We start from the raw sequence: 26,832 nt of genomic DNA on the forward strand, positions 1-26,832 counted from the left end.
CCCTCTGCCCACTGTGCCTGCGTCCACCCCCTCGTGTCACTACCCCTCCATACCCCCCCCCCCCCCCACGGCCCCACCACCTCCTCCGCACCGGCCATCGCCCTTTTAAGAGCGGCGGGCGCGGGCGGGGCCGGGGGGGGGGGGCCGGTGTTGCTGGAACAGCCGCGCGCGCGGAGCCGGGAGGGGAGGGGGGAGGCGGGAGGAGGCGGCGGCGGCGGCGGCGGCGGCGGCGGCGGCGGCGCGGGGACCCCCCGGCCCGGGCGCGGCGGTTTCAAGCTCCCCCCCCGCGGGCGGGGGCGCGCGTCGCGCGCGCGCGCGGCCGGCAGCCGCCGGGTCCGGCTCCGGCTCCGGCTCCGGGATGGCGGCGGGGAACCGGGACCGGGACCGGGGCCGTTGACAGCCGGTGCCGCCTCTTACCGCCGCCGTTTCCCCCCCCCCCACTATGTACGCCAAGGGCAAGGGCTCCGGTGTGCCCTCGGACGGCCAGGCCCGCGAGAAGTGAGTGGCGGCGGTGGGGGGGGGGGGGCGGCGGGATCGGGCCGGGGGCGCGGAAGTTTGCCGGGGCGGTCGCCGGGGGAGCGGGGACGGAGAGAAGGAGAGGAGGGGGGTGGTGGTGATGGGGGGGGGGGGGGGCGATCGGGGGGCGGGCGGACCCCCGCGGCCCCGCCCCGCCGGGGCGAACCGGCGGGAACCGTCGGGGTTCAGCCCGGCCACCGGGGCTACCGGGAGTCGCGATGCGCACCGGGCATTGCCATCCCTGCGGGGGCACCGGGAACCGCGATTCCTTCCCCCCCCCCCCCGCCCCGCCTCGCTCCCCGCCCCGGGGGGGGGGGGTCGTGCCACCCCCCACCCCACCCCCCGGGGGGCCACCGGTATCCCCGGTTGTGCCCGTCCCCGCCGTGGTCCCGGTACTCGGGGTCACCGCTGTCCCCGGGGCACCTGCCGGAGGGGGGGGGGGTCTGCACCCCCACGACGAGCCCGGTGTCAGCCCCGAGGGTCCCGTTTCCCGCTGCCCCGGGGTGGGGGGGGGGGGGGTGATGGAGCACCGGGAACGGATCCCCGGACACCCCCCCCCCCCGCCGTGAAGGTCCCCGGTCAGGGGACACCCCCGGTGACACTCACCCCACGGTGACATCCCGCGTGGGACGTGTGTCCCCCCCCCATCCCCGACTCATCCCCGGGGGAACCGGGACGGTCGGGGACCGATTGGCGTGGAGGGGGGGCACCGGTGGGATTCGGTGTCACCGTGATGCCCGTGGTGGGGGGCGGTTCCCTTTGCAGGGGGGTGACATCGAATTCCCCCCCCCTCGTTAATTCTGCACTTGTTTAACGGGGGTTCCATCCTGATCGTGTCCCCCCCGGTGTCACTCGGGGGTCCCCTCCTGCCTTTTGGGGGGGGGTCTGTCAGGATGGGGGTGTCACCGCAGGGATGCTGGCCCTGCCACGGGGCACCCCGGGGGTGGCAGGTCCCTTTGAGGGGGGGACACACATCCCTGAGACCCCCCCCTGAGACCCCGTCCCCGCAGGCTGGCGCTGTACGTCTACGAGTACCTGCTGCACGTGGGGGCCCAGAAATCGGCCCAGACCTTCCTTTCGGAGGTAAGACGAGGGGGGGGGACACAGCACATCACCCCCCCCCCCATTCCGCAAGCTTGGAGCCCTGCACCCCCCCGCGTTGTGGCTCCCTGAGCCCATCCCCGGGGTGTCAGGCCTGGTAAAGTGATGTTTGACCCCCCCCCTCGTTGCCCCCTCTCCGCAGATCCGATGGGAGAAGAACATCACGCTGGGCGAGCCCCCCGGCTTCCTGCACTCCTGGTGGTGGTGAGTTGGGGGGGGGGAGAAGTGGGAGTGGGGCTGGACCCCCCCCAAAACCCTTCCCTACAGTGTTAGGCCTGGGAGCCCCCCCCTTTTTTTCCCTGGGCTGCCGCCACATCACCTCGTACCCCATAAACCTGCCGCTCTGCTTTTCCCATCAGCAATTTTGGGGCCCCCCCCCCCCGGCCTCACATCCCGGCTACGCCCCGGCCCCCCCCCCCGGCCCCTCCAGATGGATCCAATTTGGCACCAAGCGTGGGGCTGGGGGGGGTATGGGGGGGGTCCCAGCCCAAGGCCGGACCCCCTGCACCCTTAGGGGGGGGGTGATGGTGATGGTGGGGGTCGGGGGGGGCACCCCGTGGGTTGGCATCATGCCAGGGGGGGGTCTCGGCCCAGCACGGTTGTGACGGGGAGAGGGGGGGCCCTCAGTGGGGCGCAGGATCCGGCCGTGCCGGGCGCCACGGTGCCGCCACCGCCGCATTTAGCCATTTCCAATAAACGATTAGTTGGTGATTTATGGGGGGGGGGGGAATGGACAGCAAAGAGGGGGGGGCACAGCGCTTTCCAGGCCCTTAACCCTCCCGCTGCCGGCACCCGGCTACTACACCCCAAATCTGGGGGGGGGCACCCACAAACAGTACTGGGGGGGGGGGCCAAGTGGGACACGCACCGGCCCCTCCGCCGTCCCATACCCACCCCAGCATCCGGGGTGGGGGGGCGTGGGTGGTGGGACCCCCCCCATCCCGCCCCGGGATGCTGCAGCCTGATGTAAAGTCCCAGGAATTTGGGCTCCGGCCGTAGCGACTGTTTCCAGGGAAAACAGCGCCGGAGCCGGGAGGCCCCCGCCATGGGGGGGGAACACGCATACACAGAGCACCGGCCCCCCCACCCCGCCGGCCATCAGTGACACGAGCGTGGCCGGGCTCAGCCAGCAGTGGGGGGCGATGCCACGGGGCACAGCGGGCGAGGGCGGTATAGGGGGATAGGGACACACCTTGGGGGGGGGGTCCTGACCCACTGTGCGTCCACCCCCCCCCCCCCCCCCCACTTTTCCAGTGTCTTCTGGGACCTGTACTGTGCCGCTCCCGACCGCCGGGAAACCTGTGAGCACTCCAGCGAGGCCAAAGCCTTCCACGACTATGTGAGTACCGTGGTGCTGGGGGGGGGCTCTGTGCCCCCGCTCCCCCCCCCCTTCACGCTGCCCCCCCCCCCCAACCGCTGGCAAGACCCCCGTGCCAAGGACACCGGCGGTCCGGGGGTTAACGCCGGCTCTGCCAGCCCTGGCCTCGCCAGCGTGGGTGACCTATTTTGCAGGGCGCCGCGAGGAGGGGGGGGGGTAATCCCTGGGGGCCTGGCTCAGCCCCCCCCCTCCTCCCCGACACCCAGGGACCCCGGCGTGCCCATCCCCCTCCGCCGACCCCACGGGGGACAGAGACCCCCAGATCCCACCCCGTCCCACGGCGTGGGCAAAGTAACAGGCTCTCGCTTCCCGAACAGGGGGTACCCCAGCCGGCTTGGGGTCCGTGTGTGTGTGTGTGTGTCCTCACCTAGCGGACCCGGGGGCCACCGCGATCTCGGGGCTCGGTGGGACACCACCCGTGGGACCCCAACCCTGGCACCGGCAGCTCCCCTCCTTATCGGTGCTAGCCTTTGGCGAGTTAATCATTGGCACAGAGTCAACAGCCCGGCGTGTGCCCGCTCCTGCCGGGGCTGCGGGCAGGGAAAGGGGGGGGCACAGGGGGTGGCAGGAGGGGAACCGGGTCCTGGGACAGTGGGGACCCGCTGGGGGGGGGGGCACCGTGCCCTGGGATGGGGGACAGTGCTGTGGTCCCAGGGGTGTGGGAAGCGGGATGCTGCGGGATCCACGGTGCTGAGGGATGTGGGATGCTGTGGGGTCCACGGTGCTGAGGGATGTGGGATGCTGCGGGATCCACGGTGCCACGCGGTGCGGGATGCCGTGGGATCCGTGGTGCTGAGGGATGTGGGATGCTGCGGGATCCGCGGTGTCGAGGGATGTGGGATGCCGTGGTGTGCAGGATGCCATGGGATGCAGAAGGCCGTGGGATGTGGGATGCTGTGGCACACGCGGTGCCGTGCTGCGTGGGATATATGGCGCTGGGGGATGCAGGATGCTCCAGGGTACGCGGTGCTGGGGGATGCGGGATGCTGCGGTATCCACGGTACTGTGGGATGCGGGATGCTGCGGGGTCCACGGCGCCGCGGGATGCTGTGGGACATGCGGTGCCCTGGCATTCAGGCGTGCCGTGGGATGGAGGAGGCCACGGGGCACACGTTGCCCCCGATCCTCTCCCCATCCTGCCGGAGTGGGACCGGAGCTGCTCCCCCTTCCCTCCACACCCCCCCCCCCCCAAACTCCGGGTGTTCAGCACCCCACAGCTTGTTGCGGGGGGGGTGGAGTGGGGTGACCATGCTACCCTCTGGGACACCCATCACCGCTGCGTGGGCACGCGTGGGCACGCGTGTGCCTGCGCCAACACCGCGGGGGCTGCCGGGGCTGCAGCAGGGCCCCCCCAAAACCCCAACCCCCCCCCCCAACCCTCACCGCCCCCGGCCCCCCGGCACTGCGCAGAGCTGATTTCCATGCTGGAATTAATGAGGCTGCTGGTGCGGTGACGCCGGGGACGAGGCGCGGGTCAGGCTGCGTTGCCATGGCAGTGCTGCCTGGCAGGCAGAGCTGGGGCGCTGGGGACCGCTATGGGGGGGTTGAGCCCCCCCCCACAGCCCCCACGCTGCACCCCACGGGATGCCCGCCACAGCCGCGTCCCCATCCCGCTGCCCACCGGTACCCGTGGGGTGAATTAGGGCTCCCCGGCGTGGAGCGGGTGCCCCTCGCCCTCTCATGGGTGATGTTCGGCCCGGGGTGCGTGGGGACCCCCCCCCAACCATGAGCATCAGGGGGACGGTGACCCCCCCGTGCATCACACTGGGGTGGGGAGGGGGCTGGCAGGGTCCAGCCTGCGTGTGGGGGCAGCCGGCCCTGCAGCGGGGTCTGGGGTCCCCCTGGGGTGTGGCAGTGTGGGGACCCCCCCCAGCTTGTGCTCTGCCCCCCCCCATCTTCCCCCCTACCCCATTTTCTCCCTCCTGACCTTGAGCTTGCAGGAGGAGCCGAAACTCCCCAACCTGTTGCCATGGCAACTCTGCTTTGCATCACTGAGTGATGGGGGGGGGAGTCCGGGGTGGGGGGGGGCCCAATTCAGTCCCTGTTATGGCAGGGAGGGGGGGGGCAGCACTGTCCCCCTTGTAGGGCTGGAGCTGGGGGGGCAGCGGTGGCCCCACTCGGGGCTTGGGGTGAAGCACCGTCCCTGCACCATGGGGCAGGGGAGTTTGGGGGGGGGTCCCCAAGAGGGGACAGGGTCTGCACCCCACTCTGCCTCGGCTCTGTTCCCGGGGGGGGACACACACGGGACAGGGCCTGTGCCCCCCCCCCACCCCAGGCAAAGGCTTCCCTGCCATCCGTGGGGTGGCTGCGTGGGTGCTGTGTTGGCCCCATGGCCGTGGGGTGACCCTGCTGCCATTTCACCCTTCACCCCTCCCGGCACCCCCCCGGGCTGATGGGGGGGGACCCGTCCCCTGTGTCATGCCGGGGTGGACGAGGCTGGGTGGGCACCGTGGTGGTTCCAGTGATGAGCACCACGATGGGCTCCGTGGTGGCTCCATGAAGAGCACCGTGATGGGTGCTGTGGGGGGACCATGGTGGGCTCTATGATGGCTCCATGGTGGGCACCATGATGGGTGCTGTGGTGTGCTCCATGATGGGTGCTGTGGGGGGACCATGGTGGGCTCTATGATGGCTCCATGGTGGGCACCATGATGGGTGCTGTGGTGGGATGATGGTGAGCTCCATGATGGTTCTGTGATGGGTGCTGTGGTGGGACCATGGTGGGCTCCGTGATGGTTCTGTGCTGGGCACCATGATGGGTGCTGTGGTGGGACCATGGTGAGCTCTGAGATGGTTCTGTGATGGGCACCATGATGGGTGCTGTGGTGGGACCATGGTGGGTTCCATGGTGGGACCACGGTGGGCTCTGTGACGGCTCCCTGACGAGCTCGGTGGTGGGACCGTGGGGGGCTCCGTGCTGGCCACACGAGCCCGCTGCCACCCCCATCACCCCAAACATCCCCGGGGTGTCCCCACGCCTCACCCCGACCCCAGGGCCCAGCCGGGGGGGCGGGGGGGCCACCGTCCCCTACCACAATGGTGGCCGAGGGGTTAACGAGGAGGGGTGCTGGGGGTGGTTTCGGGATAAGGGGGGGCTGTGCCTGCCCCCCCCAGTCCCCCCCAGGCTCTGTTGGTTTTGGCTGCCTGCACAGACTCCCATTGTCTTGCAAATGATCCCTGGGGCTGGGGCGCGCCTGGGGCCGGATCCTGCAGCTGGTAAATGAGGCTGGGGGCCCTGGGACCCCCCCCCAGCCTCCAGACCCCAGCAGGCACTGGCCCCAGCCTGGCCACGCCGTGGGGCAGGGACCCTCAGCCATGTGCCCCCCAGCACCCACTGTCACCCGTGTCCCAGGCGTGACCCATGTGCTGGCGTGACCCGTGTACATAGCGTGACCCGTGTGCCCACCACGGGACACCCCCCCCCCCCGGGGGGGGTCTCCCCCTCCCCAACCAGCACCCCACCCCCATTTCCACACCAGCAGCACCCACGGGTGCCCCGACCCCATCACCCACCGGTGGGTGATGACCCCCCCCCACCTCCAACCACAGCCGGGGCCCCCCCCTCTCCCCGCAGGGCTGGCAGCAGGTTTGGGGGGGGGGGTGGGGGGCCCCCCGGGTGGATGGGGCAGCACAAGGTTCCCCCCCCCCTCCTCTTTCTCCTCCTCCCCTACAAATTGAAACCAGTTGTGGCGGAGGGGCCGAGCCGGAAAGCCGGCACATTCCTTCCCTTAACAGCTCCCCTCGGACTGGGCCGGCAGGCGAGTGGGGCCAGGGCCCCCTGCCCGCGCCCCCCCCCCCCCACCCCCAGCTCAGCCAGCCCCCCCACAGGGTCCCCCCAGGGCCAGCTGCAGCCCCCCCCCCCCCACCAAACCCCCCCCAGTTTGGCTGGGAGGGAAACGTGCCGCGTTCTCCCCCGCGCTACCCTCTCGCTCGCGCGGGGCGAGCTTGACGTTACCCGCGTTGGCTCCCGTGGCCGGTGGGGGGGGGACACAGGGTGGCCCTGGGACTGGAGGGCAAATGGGACACACTGGTGGCCCCAAGCCGCAAAGGTCAGCCAGCCCCAATGTGTGTGTCGCCCCCCCCCCCCGGGGTGCCACGGCACAGATGTACCAGGGATGGGGGGCAGCTGCAAAGGCCGAATCCGGCCCCTTGGGGTGCTGGGATGGTGGGGGGGGGCTTCTGGTGGACACCCCCCCACCACCTTCTCCGGCGCTGAGCTCTCCTTTCCCCGCAGAGCGCGGCGGCGGCTCCCAGCCCGGTGATGGGGAACCTGCCCCCCGGTGACGGCATGCCGGGGGGGCCCATGCCCCCCGCCTTCTTTCAGGTACCAGCCTGCCCGCACCGTGTCTCGGGGCTCTGTGTGTGTGTGTGTGTGTGTCCCCCTCAACGCCTGCGCTGCCTGCGGGGGGTGGGCAGGGCTGGCCGGGGGCTCGGTGGTCTTGGCGGCGTGGGGGGGGTGTCATCCTGCTGCGTGTGCTTGCACACGCGTGAGCGTGCATGTGTGAGCTGCATGTATGTGCGTGCACATATGTCAGCGTGCATGTAGGTGCATGCATGTACGTGAGCATGTATCTATGTGAGAGCACGTGTCTTGCACATGAGCGTGCAGGCGTGGGCGTACGTGTGCACACGTGAGCATCGCGTGCGCACACGGGTGAGCATCACGCACGCACACGCGTGAGCGTCGCGTGCTTGTGCCCACGGCACAGGGCGTGAGCGCGCCCGCATGTCCTCGCATTGCTCGGGCACGATGCAGGCGCGCACGCATGGGCACTGCGTGTGCGCGAGCACGCGTGTGTATACGAGCATGTGTGTGTGTGCGCGTGTGCGTGTGCGAGCACACGCGTGTGAGCCCGTGTGCATGCCGGGACCCTTGCACACAGTGCTGGGGAACCCGGTTGTGCTCCCCACGTCACGTTGCAGGCGTGTGTGTGCCCTTGGTGTGCACGTGCCTTTAGCGTGTGCACACGCCTGAGCCCCACGTGTGCGTGCAGCCGGGGGGGGGGGCTGTTACATGAGCCGGGACCCCCCTCCCCCATTGCTGTGGCACAGCCAGACCACCTCCCCCCCCCCACCACCACCACCAGTGCTGCCCCCTCCCAGCATGGGGCCAGCCCAGTGTCCCCCCACCCCTCACGCCCCCCACCGGGGTGCCCCCCCACCCCGTCTCCCCAGGCCCCCCCCAGCCCATAACCGTGTTTTATTTCTCTTGAAGGGACCTGCGGGCTCTCAGCCATCACCCCACGCCCAACCTCCGCCCCACAACCCCGGTGCCCCCATGCTGGGGCCGCACAGCCAGGTAAGGCTGGGCACAGCCCGGCAGCCCCCGGCCACCCCCCCCAAGTGCCCGCAGGAGTGTCCCAGCCCCCCCCCAGGGTGATGCCACAGCCCCCCCCAGCCCCATTTCGCATCCTCTCCCCCCCCCCAACCTTGCTCCGTCTCTTGCAGCCCTTCATGTCCCCCCGCTACCCCGGCGGCCCCCGGCCCCCGCTCCGGATGCCGAACCAGGTGAGGTGGTTGGGGACAGGGAACCCCCCCCAACGCTGCAGACCCCTCTGGGTGGGGTGGGGGTCCCACAGCACCCTGACCCACTGTCCTGTGTGTGTCCCCCCCTTCCCAACAGCCTCCCGTGGGTGTCCCTGGCTCCCAGCCGCTGCTGCCCAACGCCATGGATCCAGCCGCACGGTCGCAGGGTGAGTTTTTTGGGGGGGGTCCCTGTCCCCATGTGTGTGTCCCCCCCCCAACCCTGCCACCAGGTCGGTGGGGGGGATACTGTGGGGGTCTCACGCTTTCCCCCCCTCCCGCTTTGCACAGGGCATCCCGGCATGGGGGGGCCGATGCAGCGCATGAACCCCCCGCGAGGCATGGCCGGCATGGCCCCCCAGGTGAGGGGGGCACGGGGGGGGGGACACACAGGGGCTGGGATGGGGTTGGGGACAGGGATGGGGACACGGATGGGGTTGGGGACAGGGATACAGGGGTAGAGATGGGGTTGGGGACAGGGGGACAGGGAGCGGGAACAGGGAGATATGGATGAGGATGGGGACAGGGAGACAGGGATGGGGACAGGGAGATGGGGATGGGGACAAGGATGGGGACAGGGACTCGGATAGGGATGGGGCTGGACACAGGGATGGGGAGGGTGATGGGATTGGGGATGGGCTGGGGCTGGGGATATAGGGATGGGTTTGGGGACAGGGATGGGACTGGGGACAGGGATATAGGAATGGGGACAGGGATGGGACCGCGGACAGGGATATAGGGACAGGGATAGGGACAGGGATGGGGACAGGGATGGAACTGGGGGGGGATATAGGGATGGGGATAGGTTTGGGGACAGGGATGGGACTGGGGATGGGGATATAGGGATGGGGACAGGGATATAGGGATGGGGATGGGTTTGGGGACAGGGCTACAGGGCTAGGGATGGGGTTGGGAACAAGGAGATGTGGGTGGGGATGGGGACAGGGATGGGGATAGGGACAAGGATGTCCCAGCCCCTGCTGACCCCCCCTGCTCTCCCTGCAGACCTACGGCAGCGGGATGCGGCCCCCCCCCAGCTCACTGGCCGGCCCTGGCATGCCCGCCATGAACATGTAAGGCACCAGGACCCCCCTGCACCCCCCGCCCCCCATCCCGGAGCTGGGCAGGGGGAGCTGGGTGGCCACGCAGGGGTGGGGGGGCCCAGGGACTGGCAGGACCCCCCCCCCCTCACCTCTCCCCGTTGCCTTCCAGGGGTCCCGGTGGCCGTGGGCCCTGGCCGAACCCCAACGCCAACTCTGTAAGTCGTGGGGGAGGGGGGGGAATATCTGGGGGGGAGACCACTGGAGCCATCGGGGTGCTGGCTCCGTGCCCCCCCATGCTGACCCTTCCCCTCTTTCCTCCCCCCCCAGATCGCCTACTCCTCCTCATCCCCTGGGAACTATGTGGTGAGTATCGGGGTGCACTTGGGGGGGGGGGCCCATGCTGCAGGCAAACCTGCTGTGCCCCCCCCCTTACCCCCCAACTCACCTCCCTCCTCTCCCCCCCCCCAGGGCCCTCCCGGGGGTGGTGGCCCCCCCGGCACCCCCATCCTGCCCAGCCCCGGAGGTGAGTGTCTACGGGATGAGGTTTAGGGGTTGGGGAGGAATTTGGGGGTGCCAGGCTCACCCCCTCCATGGTGTTCTGCCCCCCCCCCCGCTGTTCTGCCCCCCCCCCCAGACTCCACCAACTCCAGTGAGAACATGTACACCATGATGAACCCCATCGGGCCCGCGGGGAACAGGCCAAATGTGAGTGATGGGGATGGGGGGATGGGGGGGGACAGGGATGGGGGGGTCCCCACATTGCTCACAGCCCCCCCCATCTTCCCTTCCAGTTCCCGATGGGACCCGGACCGGAGGGACCCATGGGTGGCATGAGCGCGATGGAGCCGCATCACATGAACGGATCCTTAGGTGGGTACCCCCACCCCAAAACCACCCCCCCCACCCAGCCAGGGGTGTCATGTGTGTCCCCCCCCCCCCCAGCACCCCCGGACCGGGGCTGTGGCCGCATCCTGCGGTCCGTGAGCTCCATCTGCGGGCAGGCGGGCTCCGTGCAGGGCGGGGGGGGCAGTGGGGACAGGGAGGGGGGTGGCAGGGGGTGGGAGCTGGGGGGGGGGACACACACACGGTTTGGGGGGGGTCACTAACACACTGGTGTCATCCTTGCAGGCTCTGGGGACATGGACGGGCTGCCAAAGGTGAGTGGGGGGACCCTGAAACCCCGGGTGCTGGGACCCCCCCCTTCCCCCATGCACTGAGACCCCCCCCGCACTGCTGGGGCCCCCCGTGCACTGGGACCCCCGTGTGCTGGGACCCCATTTATTTGTCCCCCCCCCATGCACTGGGACACCCCCCCAAGTACTGGGACCCCATTTATTGAGCCCTCCACCATGCACTGGGACCCCCCCACACGTACTGGGATCCCATGTCCTGGGACCCCATTTATTGGGCTCCCCCCCTGCACAGGGACCCCCCTGCCCCCCCTTTATGTACTGGGACTCCATTCATTGAGCCCCCCATGCACTGGGACCCCCCCCTCACATATACTGGGACTCCATTTATTGAGCCCCCCACCATGCACTGGGACCCCCCCCACGTTCTGGGATCCCATGTCCTGGAACCCCATTTACTGGGCTCCCCCCTGCCCCCCTTTATGTACTGGGACCCCATTTATTGAGCCCCCCCATGCACTGGGACCCACCCCACCTACTGGGACCCCATTTATTGGGACCCCCAATCCACCAGGACCCCTCCATACACCAGGACCCCACACCATACCCCCCCACACTCCACTAACATTTTTCTCCCCCCCCCCAGAGCTCCCCCAGTAACCTGGGGGCCCTAAGCAACCCCCCCGGCACCCCGCGGGACGACGCCGAGCTGAGCAGCAATTTCTTAAACCCCTTCCAAAGCGACAGCGTAAGGGACCCGGTGGGGACCCCCGGGGACCCCCGGGGGGGCAAGCGGCGAGGGCGGGGGGCCCGGGGGGGGCGCGGCAGCCGAGGACGGGGAGGGGGTCGACAATAAAGTCCCAGTGGCGGACCCCCCCCCATGGCAGCGGGGAGTTCGCCTTGGCCGAGCGGCCGGGAGGCGTGAGGTGGGCGGTGTGGGGGGGGGGCAGTGGTGTGTGCCCCCCCCCGGACCCCCCCCTCCCCTCCCAGCTAACCCTCCGGTGTCTCCGCTCTCTCTAGTACTCGCCCAGCATGACAATGAGCGTGTGAGCCCAGCGCCGAGGCCGCCGACAGCCAGACGCCCACACGCACCAGAGAAAAAAAATAATTAATAATAATTACCAACCCCCCCAACCCAAAACACTAAACAAACAAACAAACAAAAAAAAAGCAGAAAAAAATAATAATAATTAGAAATAAGTCATGCGACTTATTTACTGCCCACCCGCTCCCGGGGCAGGGACCACCCCAGCACTGGGACACCCCCACACACACCCCAAAATGCCCCCCCAGGGTGGGGGGGGTCTGGACACCGGGGCGGGCCTGTTGTGGGGGTGTTATGGGTGCCAGCCCCCCCCCCAAGCATGGGGAAGGGGATTTTTGGGGGGTTTCATGGCACTGTTCCCCTACCCCCCACTTGGCAGGTGGTGCCCCCCCCCCCTAGCATTTTGGGGGGAGTGGGAGGTTCATGGTGCTGCAGCCCCCCCCCCCCCATGGCATGCTGCCCAGCTGGGGCACATGCACTTAACTGCAATTAGCTGAAATGCTAATGAGCAATGGCCCCCCCCCCCGCCCTGTCTGGGAGGGCATGACCCCCTCCCAGTTCTCCCAGTGCCCTCCCTGCTGTGCATCCCCCCCCCCCAAACCCATGGCGGGGGGGGGACCCATAGCCAAACCCCAACCCTGCCAAAGCCCAGGGCAGGGGGAGGGGGGACCATACTGCCAGCACAGCACCCCCCCACCACTGCAGACCCCCCCCCCAAGCCAGGGGCACCCCAGGCTGTGCTGGGGGGAGCGGGGGGGGGGGGGGGGGCAAGCCATACACCCCCCCCCATGGAGCACCTGGCCCCTCCAAGCGCTCTATAGGGCAGGCCCCAGTGCAGAGAGCAGCCCCCCCCCGGCAGCAAGCCAGCCCCGGGGGGGGGGTCCCCGGCCCCCAGCCCCGTCTGCGTGCTCAGCCAGCACTGTGATCCCCGGCCCCCCCCCCCGAGCGCCAGACCGGGGCCCCCCCGCCCCCCCCCCTTCCCCCAGGGACCACTTGTAAAACTTTAATATGAAGGAATTTTTTTTTTGTGTGTTTTTTTCTGATTTTTTTTTTTTTTCCTCTTTTATAACAGAAAAGACCTCAAACCCTTCCCCTGCTGCCCCCCCCCCCCCACCAAACTGCCACCGTGCACCCAGGCCCCCTCCCCTGTACAGCCCCATGCCGGGGGGGGCCCCCGTCGTGCCCCCCGCCGAGGTGGGGAGCAGCCCCCGGCTTCTGTAGGGGTAGTGCCCGCCATAGGCATAGTCGTTCTGTGTAGGGACCCCCCCTCCCATTTCTAGTCCCCAGAGCCTTTAGAATCCCCGTTGCTTATCAAAACAAAATGGGGGACCCCCCCCAAAAAAAACCCCAACAAAAAAAAGAAAAAAAACACAAAAAAAGAAAAAAAAACCCCAAAACAACAACAAAAAACCACCCCCCGCCCCTGCATCAATAAATGTAATTTGATTTTTTTTCAGAAGGCACCGGCGTTCGGCTCTCGCTTCGCCCAGGGCTGGGGGAAGGGGGTCCGGGGGGGGCCCCAGGAACCAGGCAAGACGGAGCAGGGGGGGGGCCATGATGTGCTCCGGGTTTATTGGCAGGTACAAAGCTTCACAGTTTCGAGTTGGCATCGGAGCCGGGCAGCACCGAGCGCTTGGAGGGGGCGAGGGGGGGGGGGAAACCCACAGGTCGTGGACCACCCCCCCCCCGACCCCAAATCCACCCCCCCACCTCCCCTAAAAAGCCGATACGAAATACAAAAAGGCGCCTGCCGTTAGTCGGCCCCGTCGACGTGGAGAGGGGTCCGGGGGGGTCCTGGCCGGGGGGTGCCGGGGCAGGGGTGCCCGTTGAGTTGGGCGGCTGCCGATGCCTTCTTGGGGGCGAGGGGGCAGGCGGCCCCCCCGGGGCAGGAGCGCTTCGGGCTGGGTACCGGCCGTTGCATCTTGTGCTCCAGCAGCATGTGGTTCTGGGGGGGCAGCCCCAGGCAGGCCCTGGGAGGGGAGGGGGAAAGGGGGGAGGCTCAGGGGTGGGCACCCCAATACTGGGGAAGGGGGATGTGATGGCACCGGGCACGCTGCGCACCAGAAACCAGCAGTGTTGGGGACTGGGACCTGTCGGTGTTGGGCACCCTGGGCATTGGGAGCCACTGGCACTGGGAACCCCAGGCGTTGGGCACTGGGAGCCACTGGTGTTGAGCACTGCCCTGGGCATTGGGACCCATGGGTACTGGGACCCATGGGCATCAGGCGCTGAGACCCACTGGCACTGGGAACCCCAGGTATTGGGCACTAGGACCCACAAGCATGGGGCACTGGGAGCCGTCATGTTGGGCACCAGGACCCATTGGTGTTGGGCACCCCCATGGGCATCAGGTACTAGGACCTACTGGTGCTGGGGCCCACGGGCATTGGGCACTGGGAGCCGCTGGTGTAGGACCCCCCGGGCATTGGGCACCCCAGGCACTGGAAACCAGGGATCCATCTGCACTGGGACCGGTTGGTGCTGGGCATCACCAGGACCCACCAGCACTGAACACCCCGGGCACTGGGACCATCGCCTTTGGGCATCAACGCACCAAGACGCATTGGCATCGGGCACTGGGAGCCACTGGTGCTGCGCACGGGGACCCACGGGCGATGGGAACTGGGACCTACTTACTGGTGGCACGGGCACTGAGCACCACCACCCACCAGCGTTGGGCACCAGGACCTACTGGATTTGGACACCCCATGCACGGGTGCCGGGCACCCATGGGCACTGGGACCCACTGGTGTTGGCACCCTTGGCTATCAAGCACTGGGACACCTCTGCAAGCCTCGGGTGCCACCAAGGGCACCGGGCTGGGTGGGACCTGGCACCCACGAGGACAGGGACCCCTGAGGTACCTCAGGATGTTCTCGATGCAGCTGCGCTGGCGGAAGAGGGCATTGACGACGGGGGTGCCCTCGGGCACCAGCGGGGCCTTGCAGAGGAAGGCGACGATGGAGAGGACGCTGTGGAAACCCTGGAACTCGGGGTCGGCCTCGGTGCAGAAGGTGACGCGTTGGCACAGCTCCGTGAGGATGGCCAGGTCCAGGATGATGGGGCTGGCCAGCAGCGAGTCCTACAGGCACCAAGGGGCAGGAAGGGTGAGCCACCCAACTTTGGGGACATGCCACCCTCCCCCCACCCCCACCAGGGACACCCCGTCACCCCTCCACACACCTCGCACGTGTTGTGGATGACGATGGTGTTGGTGCCGCCCATCATGATCTCCGACGTGTACTCGTCCAGCGCGCGCTTGCTGTCCCCCACGTAGGGCACGTACTTGATCACCACCTGCGAAGCGACGTCCCTGTCACCCCTGTCACGTCATTGTGTGTGTCGTGTGTGTCGTTCCCCCCCCGGCCCCCCACTCACGCAGTGGTCAGGCTTGTCCTGGGGGCCGTAGAGGATGGGGTTGGCCTGGACCGTGTCATCCACCACGTTGCTCTTGGAGATCTCCTTGGAGCGGAACTGCTGCGGGGCCGACAGGTTCTTCCCATCGTTGTTCCCCAGGTGGTTGTAGCTCACGATGGACTTGGTCTGGGCAGGGGGTGCGGGCAAGTCACCCCCCTCCGTCACCGGCAGGTCCCCCAAGGACCACCCCATCCCCACGTACCTTGAGTCCGGCGCCCACCAAGAAGTCCACCAGCACCGACTTCAGCTTGGTCTGACCTGACTTGAAGTCGTCACCGCAGATGAAGACGCGGCGCTGGGCGGCCAGCTCCACCGCGCCCGGCACGAAGGTGTTCTGGGGGGAGCCGTTGATGTAGGCGCAGCCCTCCAGGATGCTGGCCACGGCAAAGAGTGTGGACGGGGACACTTCCAAGCCTCGCTGCAGGGACACGGGACAGCTTAGCACTGCTGGGGTGGTGTTGTCACCTCTCGCCCCCCCTCCCGGTCCCCTCCCCTGTCCCCTGACCTCGACGGCCCGCAGCAGGTTGTCAGCGGTGTCGTTGAGCCCCGGCACGACGTCGCAGAAGCGCTCCGTGTTGGCCGTCCAGAGGACGATGACTTTGTCCACCCCGCTGCTCTCCTTGAAGTCCCGGATGTCCTTGCGGATCTGCTCCACCTGCGACACCACCAAGGGGGATGCGTCAGCGTGGCGGCATCCCCCCCATTGCCTGTGTCATCGCGCCCCCCCCCCCATCGCCACTGCCCCACCAGGACCTGCTCAGCCATGGACCCATGGAGGACATTGTCCGCCCGCTCCTCCTGGTTGGCGGCGATGAACTCGGGGATGTAGATGGAGGGTCGGGGCTTCATCTTCTCCAGGTGGGGCCAGAGCTGCTCCTGCAGCGGCCAGTCCAGCACCTCTGCCCGCCGCATGGCCTCCGCCAGGTTCAGCGAGGAGATGTCCCAGCCTGGGGGACAAGGAGTGACCCAACCGCTCAGGGATCCCCCTGGCCCCATTGCGGGGTTCCCCCTGCGTGCCACTTACCATCAAAGACGATGTCGTTGGGGTGCACCATGGGCAGCAGGTCCCGGAAAGGCACGTAGACATCACCGGTAGGGCCGGTGCCCAGGCAGACGGTGGAGGCTTGGAGGAGAGAGCCATAGTAGTTGGCTTTCTAGGATGGAGAACACAAGGATGAGCTGCCGGCATGGGGCAGGGGGGGTTCCCAGCACCCCTAAACCGGGGAGCTGGGGCTGCAGATCACCTCCACAGGGGCAGGGAGGAGATCGGGGTGCAGGACCCAGGTGCAGATGGGAGCGGCTCAGCTCCATCACCCCATCCGTGCGGGACACCTTGGTCCTGGGACCTCGCTGGGGTCCCGCCAGGGACACCCACCTTGCGCCCCGTCTTGGTCATCCAGGACAGCCCCAGCTTGTTGGCCAGCACGGCCGCTGTCACCGTCGTGCCGTTGTTGCCCCCCCAGCCCACCAACATCACCCCCAGGCGAGGGACCTGCCGCCCCGTCCGGAAGGTGAAGCGGGTCGAGCATGGTCGCACCTGCGGGACAGAGGCAGGGGACACATGGGGACGAGTAGAGCCACCATCAAGCCCCCCCCCAACGCCAGCCCCCTGCCCGTACCTTGGTGACGCCGTTCTCCTTGCAGACGTGCACGGTGCTGTACGTGTACTTGGCCTCGATGAAGTCTTTGCTGTACGTGACGTCGGGGCTCTCCACAAGGAATGTCTCTGCCATTGTTCCTGGAGCTGGAATAGGAGGAAATGGGTGTCAGCCCCGCAGGCCTGGCACGCCAGGGTCCCCCCCCCGGACCCCCCACCCTGCCGGGACACGACTCCGGCACTGCTCCCTACCAGGCTGTGCCGCCGGTGGGGACCCTTGGCTCTCTGCCCCACGGCCTCCCACCGTGCCGGTGGCGGTGGGGCTGCCACCGTGGCCCCTTCCCACGCATGCCCCGGCACCGGCCACTACCCCCGGGACAGGCGGGGAGCAAGGGGGGTGATTGTCGTCCCCCCCCGAGGCCCCCCGGGCCCCAGGACCTCACCGAGCCCCCAGTAAGCCGGGAGGGTGCAGGGTCCCCATCCTGCTCGGGACAGGCAGGAGGGTGTCCCTGCTGTCCCCTCCCTGGGGGTGGCAGGGGGCACAGGAGGGAATGGGGGATTAGGGATGCTCCCAGGGGACACGGGGACAGGGCTGTCCCCACTCCTTGGGATACAGGGGACGTGGGGAGCCGGGGTGTCCCTGTACCCTGGGGTGACACCGGGAATGCGGGGACAAGGGCTGTCGTCCCCCCACCCGGGGTGCAGGACATTTGGGGACAGGGCTGTCCCCGCACCCCGGGCTACCGGGGGGACACGGGGACGAGGGCTGACCCTGCCGCCCACGGCGTGTCCGGGGGCACGGGGAAAGAAAGGGGGGGGCACACACGGGACGGAACACAACGGGACACGGTAGCCCGGGGCTACCCCCGCTCCCCGGCACCGAAGGACCGAATCCCTTCCCGAACCGCCCCCGCCCTCCCCGCGGACACTCACCGGGCCGGGGGCGCGCTGGAGCCGGTGGTGCCGGTGCTGCCCCGCGGGGGATGATGCGATCGCGGCTGCGGCCGCCCCGGCTCCCGCCGCTTAATCGGCTCCCAGGACCCGCCCCCCCCCCCCACAACCGGCTCCGCCTCCCCCCCCCCCCCCCCAAAACCCAAAAAAAACCGGTCCCCGGGCGCCCCCTCCCGCACGTGCCCCGCCGCCACCGGTCGCCCCCCCCCCGCCTCCGTGTCCCCCCCCCCCGGTCCCGGTCCCGCAGCAGGTGCGGGGCCCCGCCGGAGGCTTCTATCGGGGGGGGGGGGTCGGCGGGAGCGAGAGGCGAAGGCGGAGGGGAGCGGCCGCTGACCCGGGAAGGGGAAGTGGCGCCGGGACCGGGGCCCGGACCGGGAGCGGGGGGTCTCGCCGCCGCCTTCCGGCTATTGACTGTCCCGGGCCGGCGGCTTCCTGCGGTGCCGGGACCCTGCGGCTTCCCACGGGCACCGGCCCACGGGGTCGCTCCCACGGTGCTGCCAGCCCCGGCCCGGGCACCGGCATCCCGGAGGACACCAGCTAACCCCGGTAACCCCGCTGCCTCCCGCAAAGGCATCCTGCAGCCCCCAGTATGGGCACCCAAAAGACCACGGCACCAGCATCCCGACGCCCTTGCAGCCCCCAATGTGAGCACCCCAAAGGTCATGGCACCAGCACCCCGGAGCCCCCCAGCACTGGCACCCCCAGCAGCCCCCAGTGTGGGCACCCAAAAGACCATGGCACCAGCATCGCGGCACCCCGCAGCCCCCAATGTGAGCACCCCAAAGGTCACGGCACCAGCAGCCCGCAGCCCCCAACGTGGGCACCCCAAAAACAATGGCAGTGGCACCCTGCAGCCCCCCCACATGGGCACCCCCAGCAGCCCCCAGCATGGGCACCCAAAAGACCACGGCACCAGCATCCCAACACCCCGCAGCCCCCAACGTGGGCACCCCAAAGGCGATGGCAGTGGCACCCCAGAGCTCCCCCCCCCCAGCATCGACAACACGGCCCCCAGTGGCAATGCTGGGGGGGGGCAGCCAGGCCCTGCGTGGGGCTGCACCCCACATATCAGCCACAGGAGAGCAATCATTTTGGGGATGGGGGGGGTGCCCGGGGGGGGGGGCTCTCCCGGCCGCCATGGAGAAAGGGTAGCTCGACAGCTCGGGGCCGTGGCTGGCACCCCGCTCCGCAGCCCCTGGGGGCTCGGCTGCCTTTCAATGGGCAGGCCTGGATTCAAAGGAGCAGCCCCCCCCCCCCAGCCGCCCCGCCTCAACCCCCCCAGAGCAGAAGCAACGCCCGGGTGGGTCCCGGCCCCTTCCCCACCCTCGCTCCCTGCAGACGTGGCGAGGACAGCTCTGCTCCACGCCGCTGCCACCCACCCACCCACCCACCCGCTCCGGGGCCCTGACTCCGTGGGGGTACGCCGGCATCGCCACCTTGGCACGGAACGGGAAAAGACCCACCGAGGCTAAACCCCGGGGGGGGCACCTGCCGGGAAAAGGGGGGGGCGGCCGCGGGGAGAGGTGGCGGCGGTACCGGGGGTAGGGGGGGCGTTAGGTGGGGGGGGGGGAAGCCGCGTCCGGCCCCTTGGCCATGGAGGAACAATGATCCCTTGGTGCCGGGCTGGAGGACAAAACGAGCCCCGCGTTGGAATGCCAGTGCCTCAGCAAATTATTGAAACAAAAATAACATTTCTTTGTACAATAATCCTGGGGCGGGGAGGGTCCGGGCAGCGCTGCCAGGGGCCCAGAACTGGTATTTTTCCACTGCTTTTCCTCTTTTTTTTTTTTTTTTTTTTTTTTGCCCCCCTCCCATAACTCCCACCATTGTTCCTTCCCCCACTCCCTTTCCCACTCCTCCCACGCTCGGCACCGCATGAGCGGGGCTCCCTTGTTCCCGCTCGCCCAACGCGTTCATGGGCCGGGAGCCCGGGCCGGCCGCCCAGCGTCTTCGCTCCCCAGCTGCCGGGGGCTGGCGGGGGGCCAGGCGAGCTGCGGAGCCATAGCGACCGGCCCGCTCCCCCAGCAATGGTGCCCACCCTCCCTGTTCCTAGCAGATTTCCCCCCCCCCCCCTCCCCTTATCCCCAGGGACGGGCATCCTGGCCACAAATTCCCCGGGAACCCCCTGTTGTGGGAGCCGGGGCGGCACAAACTCCCCCGTGGTTCATTATAAGCAGGTTCAGGGCCTGATTCTGCGCGAGGCGGTGCTGCTGACAGAGACGCTCCGTGCCTTGGGAAGGGTTCGGCCACGGGGGGACGCCGGCAGGACCCCCCCCCCCATAGCAGGTCAAGGCCAACCCAAGCAGCCCCAGATTTATGTGCTACAGACACAAACAGCCCCAATGCTCCCTGGCCACGTTTTCTTCCATTGACAGTTGGTTTTTTTCCCCTCATGTAAAACGAGCCGCAGGCTCTGACCCTTCGTTATCTTTGCCTGCGCCAGCTGCTCGCAGCTCCTTGTCCTGTCCTCCCTAGCCCTATGCTGTCACCCTCCGGGTGCGTGGAAAGGGAGAGAAAAATGGGTGATTTAGGGTGGTCGTGCTCGGCAGTGGAGGTACAGCAGCTGCTCTGTAAGAAGGACCAGCACCATTGGACCATGTCAAGGACAAATTATTCTAATGAGCTTCCGTCTAAAAACAAGCCACAAGCAAAAGGTGCAGAGGAAAAACCCATGGGACTTTTGCTGTGTTTCAAGCATCCCACAAAGCTGACCAGGGCAGCCACGACACTGCGGGGTCACCCCTGCTTTCCCACTTGTGCGCGACCCTAATTTAAGGGCAGCTTGTGCCTGAGACGGCGCAAATTGACACTCTTCCCGGGTATGACCCGAATTATCAGAGCCCAGGGATCCTCCTGAACCTGCATGGAGGACTTGGCTTCCGCACGCAGGAGGGACACATGGAGGCAGCCTGAAATAGATGCCGCTCCTTGGCCCCCCCGCCACGGTCCCCGGGGAGGGCCGGCAGCTGGGTGCAGATAAGGAAGCAGCCGCAAGAGCCGGGCTGGCTCTGGCACAGCGGACGCAGCCAGTAAATTTCCACTGGGGCAGCTCCGAGTTAATGAGCTCAATGCGTGACCCCGGCCAGAGCAGGAGCTGCCAGCGGTTGAGAGGAATTCCCCAGGAAAGCTGGGAGAGGAGGTGACAGGGACATAAGCGTCCCCATGCAGGTCCCAGGGGACAGGACCCAGCCTTTAATCAGATGAACACCCCAGAGCAGCCCCAAGGGACGAAGCTCGCATAAGTGAGGAATTAAAAGATGGTAAAATGGGGGCCTGGGGCATGGAGCCTGGCTCAGAGGCGGCATTTGAAACGAAAAACCCTGATGATTTGGGCATTTGCAAGAGCATCAGCTCACCCAATGCGTCTCGGCTCTTGCTCCATAACATAGCGCCCCGTAGGAGCAAACCCTCGCCAGCCCTGGGAGCATCACCTCCCTGCTCAGGTGCTTGCGCTGTTGTGTCAGCTCCAAGGTCAAGGCTGGCAGAACAGGACCAAGCAAAGTCCTCCCTGTTCCCCCCCAACTTTAAAAAAAAAGCCACAACATGTGTAAGACATTATTTGATTGCTGGATTATTTTCACCTTCTCCATATTTTGCTATTACGGAGGTAGAATCCAGATTCCTGCACTAAAGCAAAGTGAGCTGCAGATGAACACAGACTCGTTATGTACACAGGTGGATCAAGCAAGACCTACCGCCAGCACTTTTGGTCTCAAGACCAGTGAACCTGAGCCTGTCATCCACTGCTAGAGGAGGGGGATCACAGAGCAGGCAACACAGCAACTACTGAAGGATGAAACGGAAGCTATTCAGAGGATGTTATGCTACTGAGCAGTTACTGGAGTGCTTTTATACTCTATTTTATTTTGCCTGCTCCAGCCACAGTGAGCAGCAGACCCAGAGATGCTGCAGAAGCCAGGACCAGAGCAAGCAGCCATCGTGACAGCAGAAAAAAAAAAAGGACAGTCTCGATACAACCAAGATGCTATTTGTATTCTGAGCTTTAGCTGGATGATTCAGACCCGCGGGTGGAGGTGGGAGCTCCAGCAGCGTGGACAGGCAGGCGCAGCGGCAGCGTCTACACCAGACTCATCCCCAGCTCGCTGCTCTGGCAGCATCGACGTCCCTTCTCCAGCTCCCCATGGACGTGATTCACCCCCCATGTGAGCGAGCTCAGACGTCAAACCCAGCTCAGCTCACTGGGAGGGAAACGCATCAGCCCCTTCCACAGATGCCGAGCAGTCGAGGGGAGGCACCTGAACCAGGTCTGGACCCTCCCTGGAAGCTACACACTGTCAGAAAGAGCCACCATAACGTAGGAAGCTCCAGCATTGCCAATCCCGAGGGAAGCAATGAGGACCTCGCTTGCTGACACCACCTCCTTACTGCCCACCTCCTCCTGCCGAGCCCCATCTGCCCAGGGCCATGCACCCTCCAAGCTGCCGCGCTCTATGCTCGTAAGACATCCCTCTAAAGCCAACCTCCACACTGACACCAGCGATGGGTGCCTCTTCAAAAGCAGCTTTCGCCCCCCAGAAAAACCCGGGTGCTAAAGCTGTTGGAGTGGGAAGAGCCCCAGCTCCTGCCACTGCACGGAGACGCCGATCCCACTAGGGCACTAGACTCTTCCCGTGCACAGCAAGCGGCTAGAAAATGGATAGCCCACACCAAGCACCTTTTCCTTCTCGTGTTTCTTACCTACTGCTCTGATACTTTAACTCACTCAACTGACTCGGTTCCTTTAAGTTTCCTGCTTTCAAACGCCACGCCAGCCATTTATCACCTTTCCCTTTTGAGTTTTCTTGCAGTAAGCAGCACTGAAAAGAAACATACAACCTTATTGTTTGCTTGTTTTCCAATACAGTGAATTTATTATATGTTGCAAAATCAGCATTCAGCTTTTTAGTGTACAAAAAAGACACTAGCTCTTAAGAAAAGATTAGGAAAGCTGAAGACTATGCTGCCTTTAAATTGTAACATTTTGGCAAAGTGAAAAGCTCTTTTGTAAACTCCAACTCCATGGCTCAATATAGTTTTATCCACAGTACAATATTACAAAGTAAAACACAGTATCAATAAGTTAAGATCATACTTAATCACCTAGAACTGGTTTCTATTAACCCAAAAAGCACAAAATTTGCCTAGCTTCATAATCTCTAAAAAGGAAAAAAAAAAAAAAGGCAGATTCAGACTACAATTCTTTAACACAGTCCAAAAGAAAAGTGAAGCAGAAAGTTGTTGAATGCTAATTGGGTCTCACAGTTTGGATATTCATTAAATATTTTCAGTTTTTATATTCAAATTTTAGAAGTTCCAGAATATACATGTAAATGTACACAATACATCTTTGTATACAACTCTGTTTGCAAAAATATCTTATAGCAGATGTATAAAGATTGAGATCCATCTCTATCCCCCTCCCCGCCAAAGCAACAAAAAAAACCCCATTCAAAATATTAAGGATCAGGAGAAGTGTTTCCATGGAAGAATTTACTCATCCTGGGTTTGTAGCTGCTGCCTCTTCTGCCATCTGAGTTTTGGGCTCCTCACGCACCACAGTCGGAGATGAAATCCCACCAAGCCCTGCGGCTCGGCGTGCTGCCGGATGGATGCGATGGGTGGGAGCTGGGAAATTCAGCCTTGCCACCAAGAACACCAAATTTGTAACGGCCGGCTGGCGATGCCGCTCACAGGTCTGGCACCAACTGGGTTTTGCAGTGACAAATCTCACAGCGGGTCCGAGAAAGCGTGGCATCCCGGTTCCTCCACGCAGCCTAATGCCTCCTCCCAGATCCCTGCGGCTCTGGTGAAATCCACCTCTGTGCACAAATTCACAGCTATGGGAGGTTTGTTGGAATCGGAGCCTAAGCGAGGCTTGAGGTCGGACACTGCTCAGACATCGCTGCCAGCCACCGCTTACTGCTTAAGAAACTCGTGCACCAACCAGGTGCAAGACCCCACCGAGCAGGAGGACAAAGTTTTCTGGACAAAAGCTCCTTACTTGCCTTTAACTCTCATGTATTTTCCATCTCTCTCTGATGAGCAGAAGCACCGGAGGCAGGCAACATTACACAAATGGGTATGCCCACAAGAGAAATGGCTTCCTAACCTCCAGTCATCTTTACGTGGAGAGGAAGAGACAGGACCAAAGCGTTCCCCAAGCCCTGAGATGCTTGTTGGGACTTCCCTAGTGAGGCTCTCCAGGGTGCTCACCCTATGGACCACCATACTGCTTTGGACATCACATCTCTTCCCCCCTACTCCTTCACTGCTCTGCTTCTGAACAGGTTTGGGTTTTGAAGACCAGCAGAAAAACATGGCTGACCAGTGGCAGTCCATGGACCACGGCCGGAGGGCTGCCGGGCCAGTAACATTCAGCTCAGCCACGTCCCTTCAGCTGTAGGCTTTCATTTGAAGAACAGGATGGCAAAGTCCTGGTGAGCGCTGGATGCAACACGGCAGGGAGAGAAACTCAGAACATTGCAAGTGACAAAGCAAAGCGGTGACCCTGGCTGGACGATGCAGCAAAACCAATCTAGCCAGAATGGAATTACTATTATTTTTCTTCTTCTTCTTTTTTTTTTTAAATACAGCAGATGGACCCACTTTTTTTGGGGGGGGGGACGGAAAAAAAATACTCCTTGTGTAAGAACTGTTTCCCTCCTTAACTCTGCCATTCCGCTCCTTCAAAGGGTGAAAGACTCTTCAGTGCAACCTCCAAGGGAAGGAGACGCCACAGGAAAGTAATCCTTTACTTTGAGATAAACGGAAGCGGGAAGAAGTCAAATCACACAGGCTGGCAGGATTAAAAGGGGAGAGGGGAGAGAAAGAAATAGCAGAGTTAAAGGACACCTTTGTGCTTTTTGGCGTGTTTCTCACACCCTGGCCATACTCTAAAAATGTTCCCTTCAAGTCCAAAAAAAAAAAAAAAAAGAAAAAATCAAGAAGAAAGACTGCACCGAGAAGCTGGCTAGATAAAGCACAACAGTGGAAGTGACCCGCATGGGAAAATGCTACCTTACTTCTCTCACGCTTGGGTGCCTGTTCTGAGAATGACTTTCTGCTGCTGCTTCTTTGGAAATACACAAAAAACAGAAGAAAGCATCACATCCCCCGCCCCCCCACCCCTTCCTCTCTTATGGGTCAGTACAGGTAATAAAATAACTTCTCTGGGTAACTATCCAATAAGCTTTAGTAATACTGCAGTTATAAGACAGGAAAGGTTCTGAAACACTTGGCCTAAAAGGAAAAGGGAGGCACAGTTTTAGAAAAAGATGCTTTTCTTTTATACAAAAATAGACCATAGTCTCATTAGCAGTTAATAAAATTGGCTGCCTTGGTATAAAATTATAAAAGTCAAAGACAGACAGGTCTCAATCTTCCCAGCATTGGTACGTGAAGGTTAATGCAGGCAGACTGGACTGCACATGCTGGAGAGGCCACTGCAAAATGTTTACGCCTGCTGCTTCCAAATGCACAAGCAGATAAAAAGATTGGTGTGTTTTTTGTTTTGGTTTTTTTTGTTTTTGTTTTTGTTTTTTTTTTTTTTTACATGAAGGATCCACCTCTGCACTGCACAAGGCACTCAGTGCAGATCCCCGGGCTGATCCCCTCCTACTGACACAACCACCTCAAGAGAGCACACACCGGAGATGACAAAAGCAGGAACAAACAACGAGAGCTCTGGGTACTTGGTGTATTTAACGCGGTGCCATGTAGAGCAGACAGCTTGCATATGAACAGTCGCAGGTGCCAGAGAAGGAGGTAACCTAGCAGCATTCCAGTTCCTCACCATTTGAAGGACAATTTGTAACCCAGTGGACCTGGGCCAGGGGTAATTACACTTCATGCCAAACTTTAATCCATGAAAACTACTGATTCTTAACCTTTGGGAGCTTCGTTTGCTTTAGGCAAGTTTTCCCTTAAGTGTCAAACGCTGGCTTCAAATAAGCAGATTTTTTCATTTGTTACATTCCAACATTCAGAGAGGCTAAAATTCAAGAGGACCATGCCGGGCACTGGGCTTGCGACCCGGCTCAGACATGACTGATTCGGCATCGTAAGTAATCCCCAAGTTCTTCAACCATGATGAATTAATGCTCATCTCTGAAAGGAATCTAGTTGTATAAAAGGGAACGTAACGTCCAGGTGAATTTTTTTGCCCTACCCAGTCCAGATTAGTGCCAGCTAAAACTGCTGTTGGTCATACTCTGCTATCAGTTTTTTAATATGAGCCAGTTTGTTGTGGAGGTATTCGCAGCGGTTCTTCTCTTGGCTGTAATTGGGGTTAGTCTGTAAAGAAAAACAAAAATGCAGTGACGGAAGGCAATTCTTCAGAACTCAGCGACACCTATGCTGAACCCAGACAAGGCTATCAGACCTCAGAGGATAAATACATGACCAAGGAATGAAGCTTTTCTAGCTGGAGGAGCAGATACCCATTTAAAATGCACCTACTCTGTTCAAAAAAGGCAAAGAACAAAATCCCTTTTCATGAATACCCAACTCCAGGAACCTCAGCAGAGGGAAACGAGTGCACCTTGAGCAAGGCTTAGCCTAACGCAGAGCAGCTGGGCCGCACACCTTAGCTTCCAGCAAGCATCACCTGCCCTTCGCCTCCATGGTAACACTGAATTGTGCAAGCCTGGGAGCTTTAAAACAAAGATGAACTTGCAACACATAGGGAAGCTCTTCAGAAAGCTCCTAAATCCCTCAGAGACAACAGGGCTCAGGGACATATTTGTAGATTTAAAAAACAAACCACCCCTAAAGTATGGATGCCCCAGCCTGCCTTGGCATTGCTACCTCATCCAGCTAAATCATAAATCCCTCCAGTCAACAACTGTTGCTTTACATATACATGAAGAGATGTAAAGTATTCTGCGTGCCCCACACACCAAAAAGCCATGCTGGGTATGCAGTCCCCTGCGGGGCTCAAGTGATTTATACCAGAGACTGCACTCAAATCGTACCCCATATCCCAGCAGACCCCAAGACCTGGAGGATCCTGTTATCACTCAGCCTGTGCATCTGAAATACAAACTGTTCTTTCCTTGATGGGATAAAGGCACTGATTTAACACATCTTATTCTTGAGCTAGCATGCCACTAACACAGCTGAATGTTCCCCAG

General features: G+C 63.6%; 3 protein-coding genes across 6 annotated transcripts in view; 1 reads left to right on the top strand and 2 right to left on the bottom strand.

The window, feature by feature from the left end:
- The first annotated feature begins 230 nt into the window (after window positions 1-230).
- On the top strand, window positions 231-13,195 carry SSBP4 (single stranded DNA binding protein 4). Of its 4 annotated transcripts, none has more exons than XM_069790401.1 (18): window positions 234-498; window positions 1,527-1,599; window positions 1,760-1,821; window positions 2,872-2,956; window positions 7,230-7,319; window positions 8,211-8,294; window positions 8,444-8,503; window positions 8,619-8,688; window positions 8,810-8,880; window positions 9,524-9,591; window positions 9,731-9,776; window positions 9,889-9,924; window positions 10,030-10,084; window positions 10,196-10,266; window positions 10,353-10,431; window positions 10,690-10,718; window positions 11,338-11,451; window positions 11,712-13,195. In XM_069790401.1, exons 1-18 carry the CDS (start codon window positions 443-445, stop codon window positions 11,739-11,741), a joined length of 1,179 nt encoding a protein of 392 aa, XP_069646502.1. In that variant the 5' UTR covers window positions 234-442; the 3' UTR covers window positions 11,742-13,195. The 4 variants fall into 4 exon arrangements, with proteins under 4 accessions (XP_069646504.1, XP_069646505.1, XP_069646502.1 ...); XM_069790402.1 differs by having other exon boundaries at window positions 236-498; window positions 11,338-11,439; XM_069790403.1 differs by lacking the exon at window positions 8,211-8,294 and having other exon boundaries at window positions 231-498.
- An 88-nt stretch (window positions 13,196-13,283) lies between these two features.
- ISYNA1 (inositol-3-phosphate synthase 1) lies at window positions 13,284-17,692 on the bottom strand. The gene is given in 12 exon segments (XM_069790399.1): window positions 13,284-13,512; window positions 13,514-13,706; window positions 14,601-14,818; window positions 14,920-15,033; window positions 15,115-15,279; window positions 15,356-15,571; window positions 15,659-15,808; window positions 15,907-16,100; window positions 16,178-16,307; window positions 16,529-16,690; window positions 16,773-16,897; window positions 17,684-17,692. Coding segments are annotated over 11 exon segments (1,842 nt in total). The 5' UTR covers window positions 16,887-16,897; window positions 17,684-17,692; the 3' UTR covers window positions 13,284-13,326.
- A 6,625-nt stretch (window positions 17,693-24,317) lies between these two features.
- ELL (elongation factor for RNA polymerase II) overlaps window positions 24,318-26,832 on the bottom strand; it is a 55,937-nt gene continuing 53,422 nt past the window's right edge. The window contains exon 12 of the mRNA XM_069790400.1: window positions 24,318-25,993. Coding sequence (XP_069646501.1) covers window positions 25,889-25,993 — 105 coding nt within the window. The 3' untranslated portion in view covers window positions 24,318-25,888. The remainder of the gene's footprint in view (window positions 25,994-26,832) is intronic.

Source organism: Haliaeetus albicilla, chromosome 8, assembly GCF_947461875.1.
Source record: "Haliaeetus albicilla chromosome 8, bHalAlb1.1, whole genome shotgun sequence".
Lineage (NCBI taxonomy): Eukaryota > Metazoa > Chordata > Aves > Accipitriformes > Accipitridae > Haliaeetus > Haliaeetus albicilla.

Bases quoted from the DNA above. Each gene is read 5' to 3' on its own strand.
- SSBP4 (XM_069790401.1), top strand. From the start codon at position 443: ATGTACGCCAAGGGCAAGGGCTCCGGTGTGCCCTCGGACGGCCAGGCC. The intron at 1,822-2,871 runs GTGAGTTGGGGG...CCACTTTTCCAG, and splicing joins TTCCTGCACTCCTGGTGGTG to TGTCTTCTGGGACCTGTACT. The intron at 8,295-8,443 runs GTAAGGCTGGGC...CGTCTCTTGCAG, and splicing joins TGCTGGGGCCGCACAGCCAG to CCCTTCATGTCCCCCCGCTA.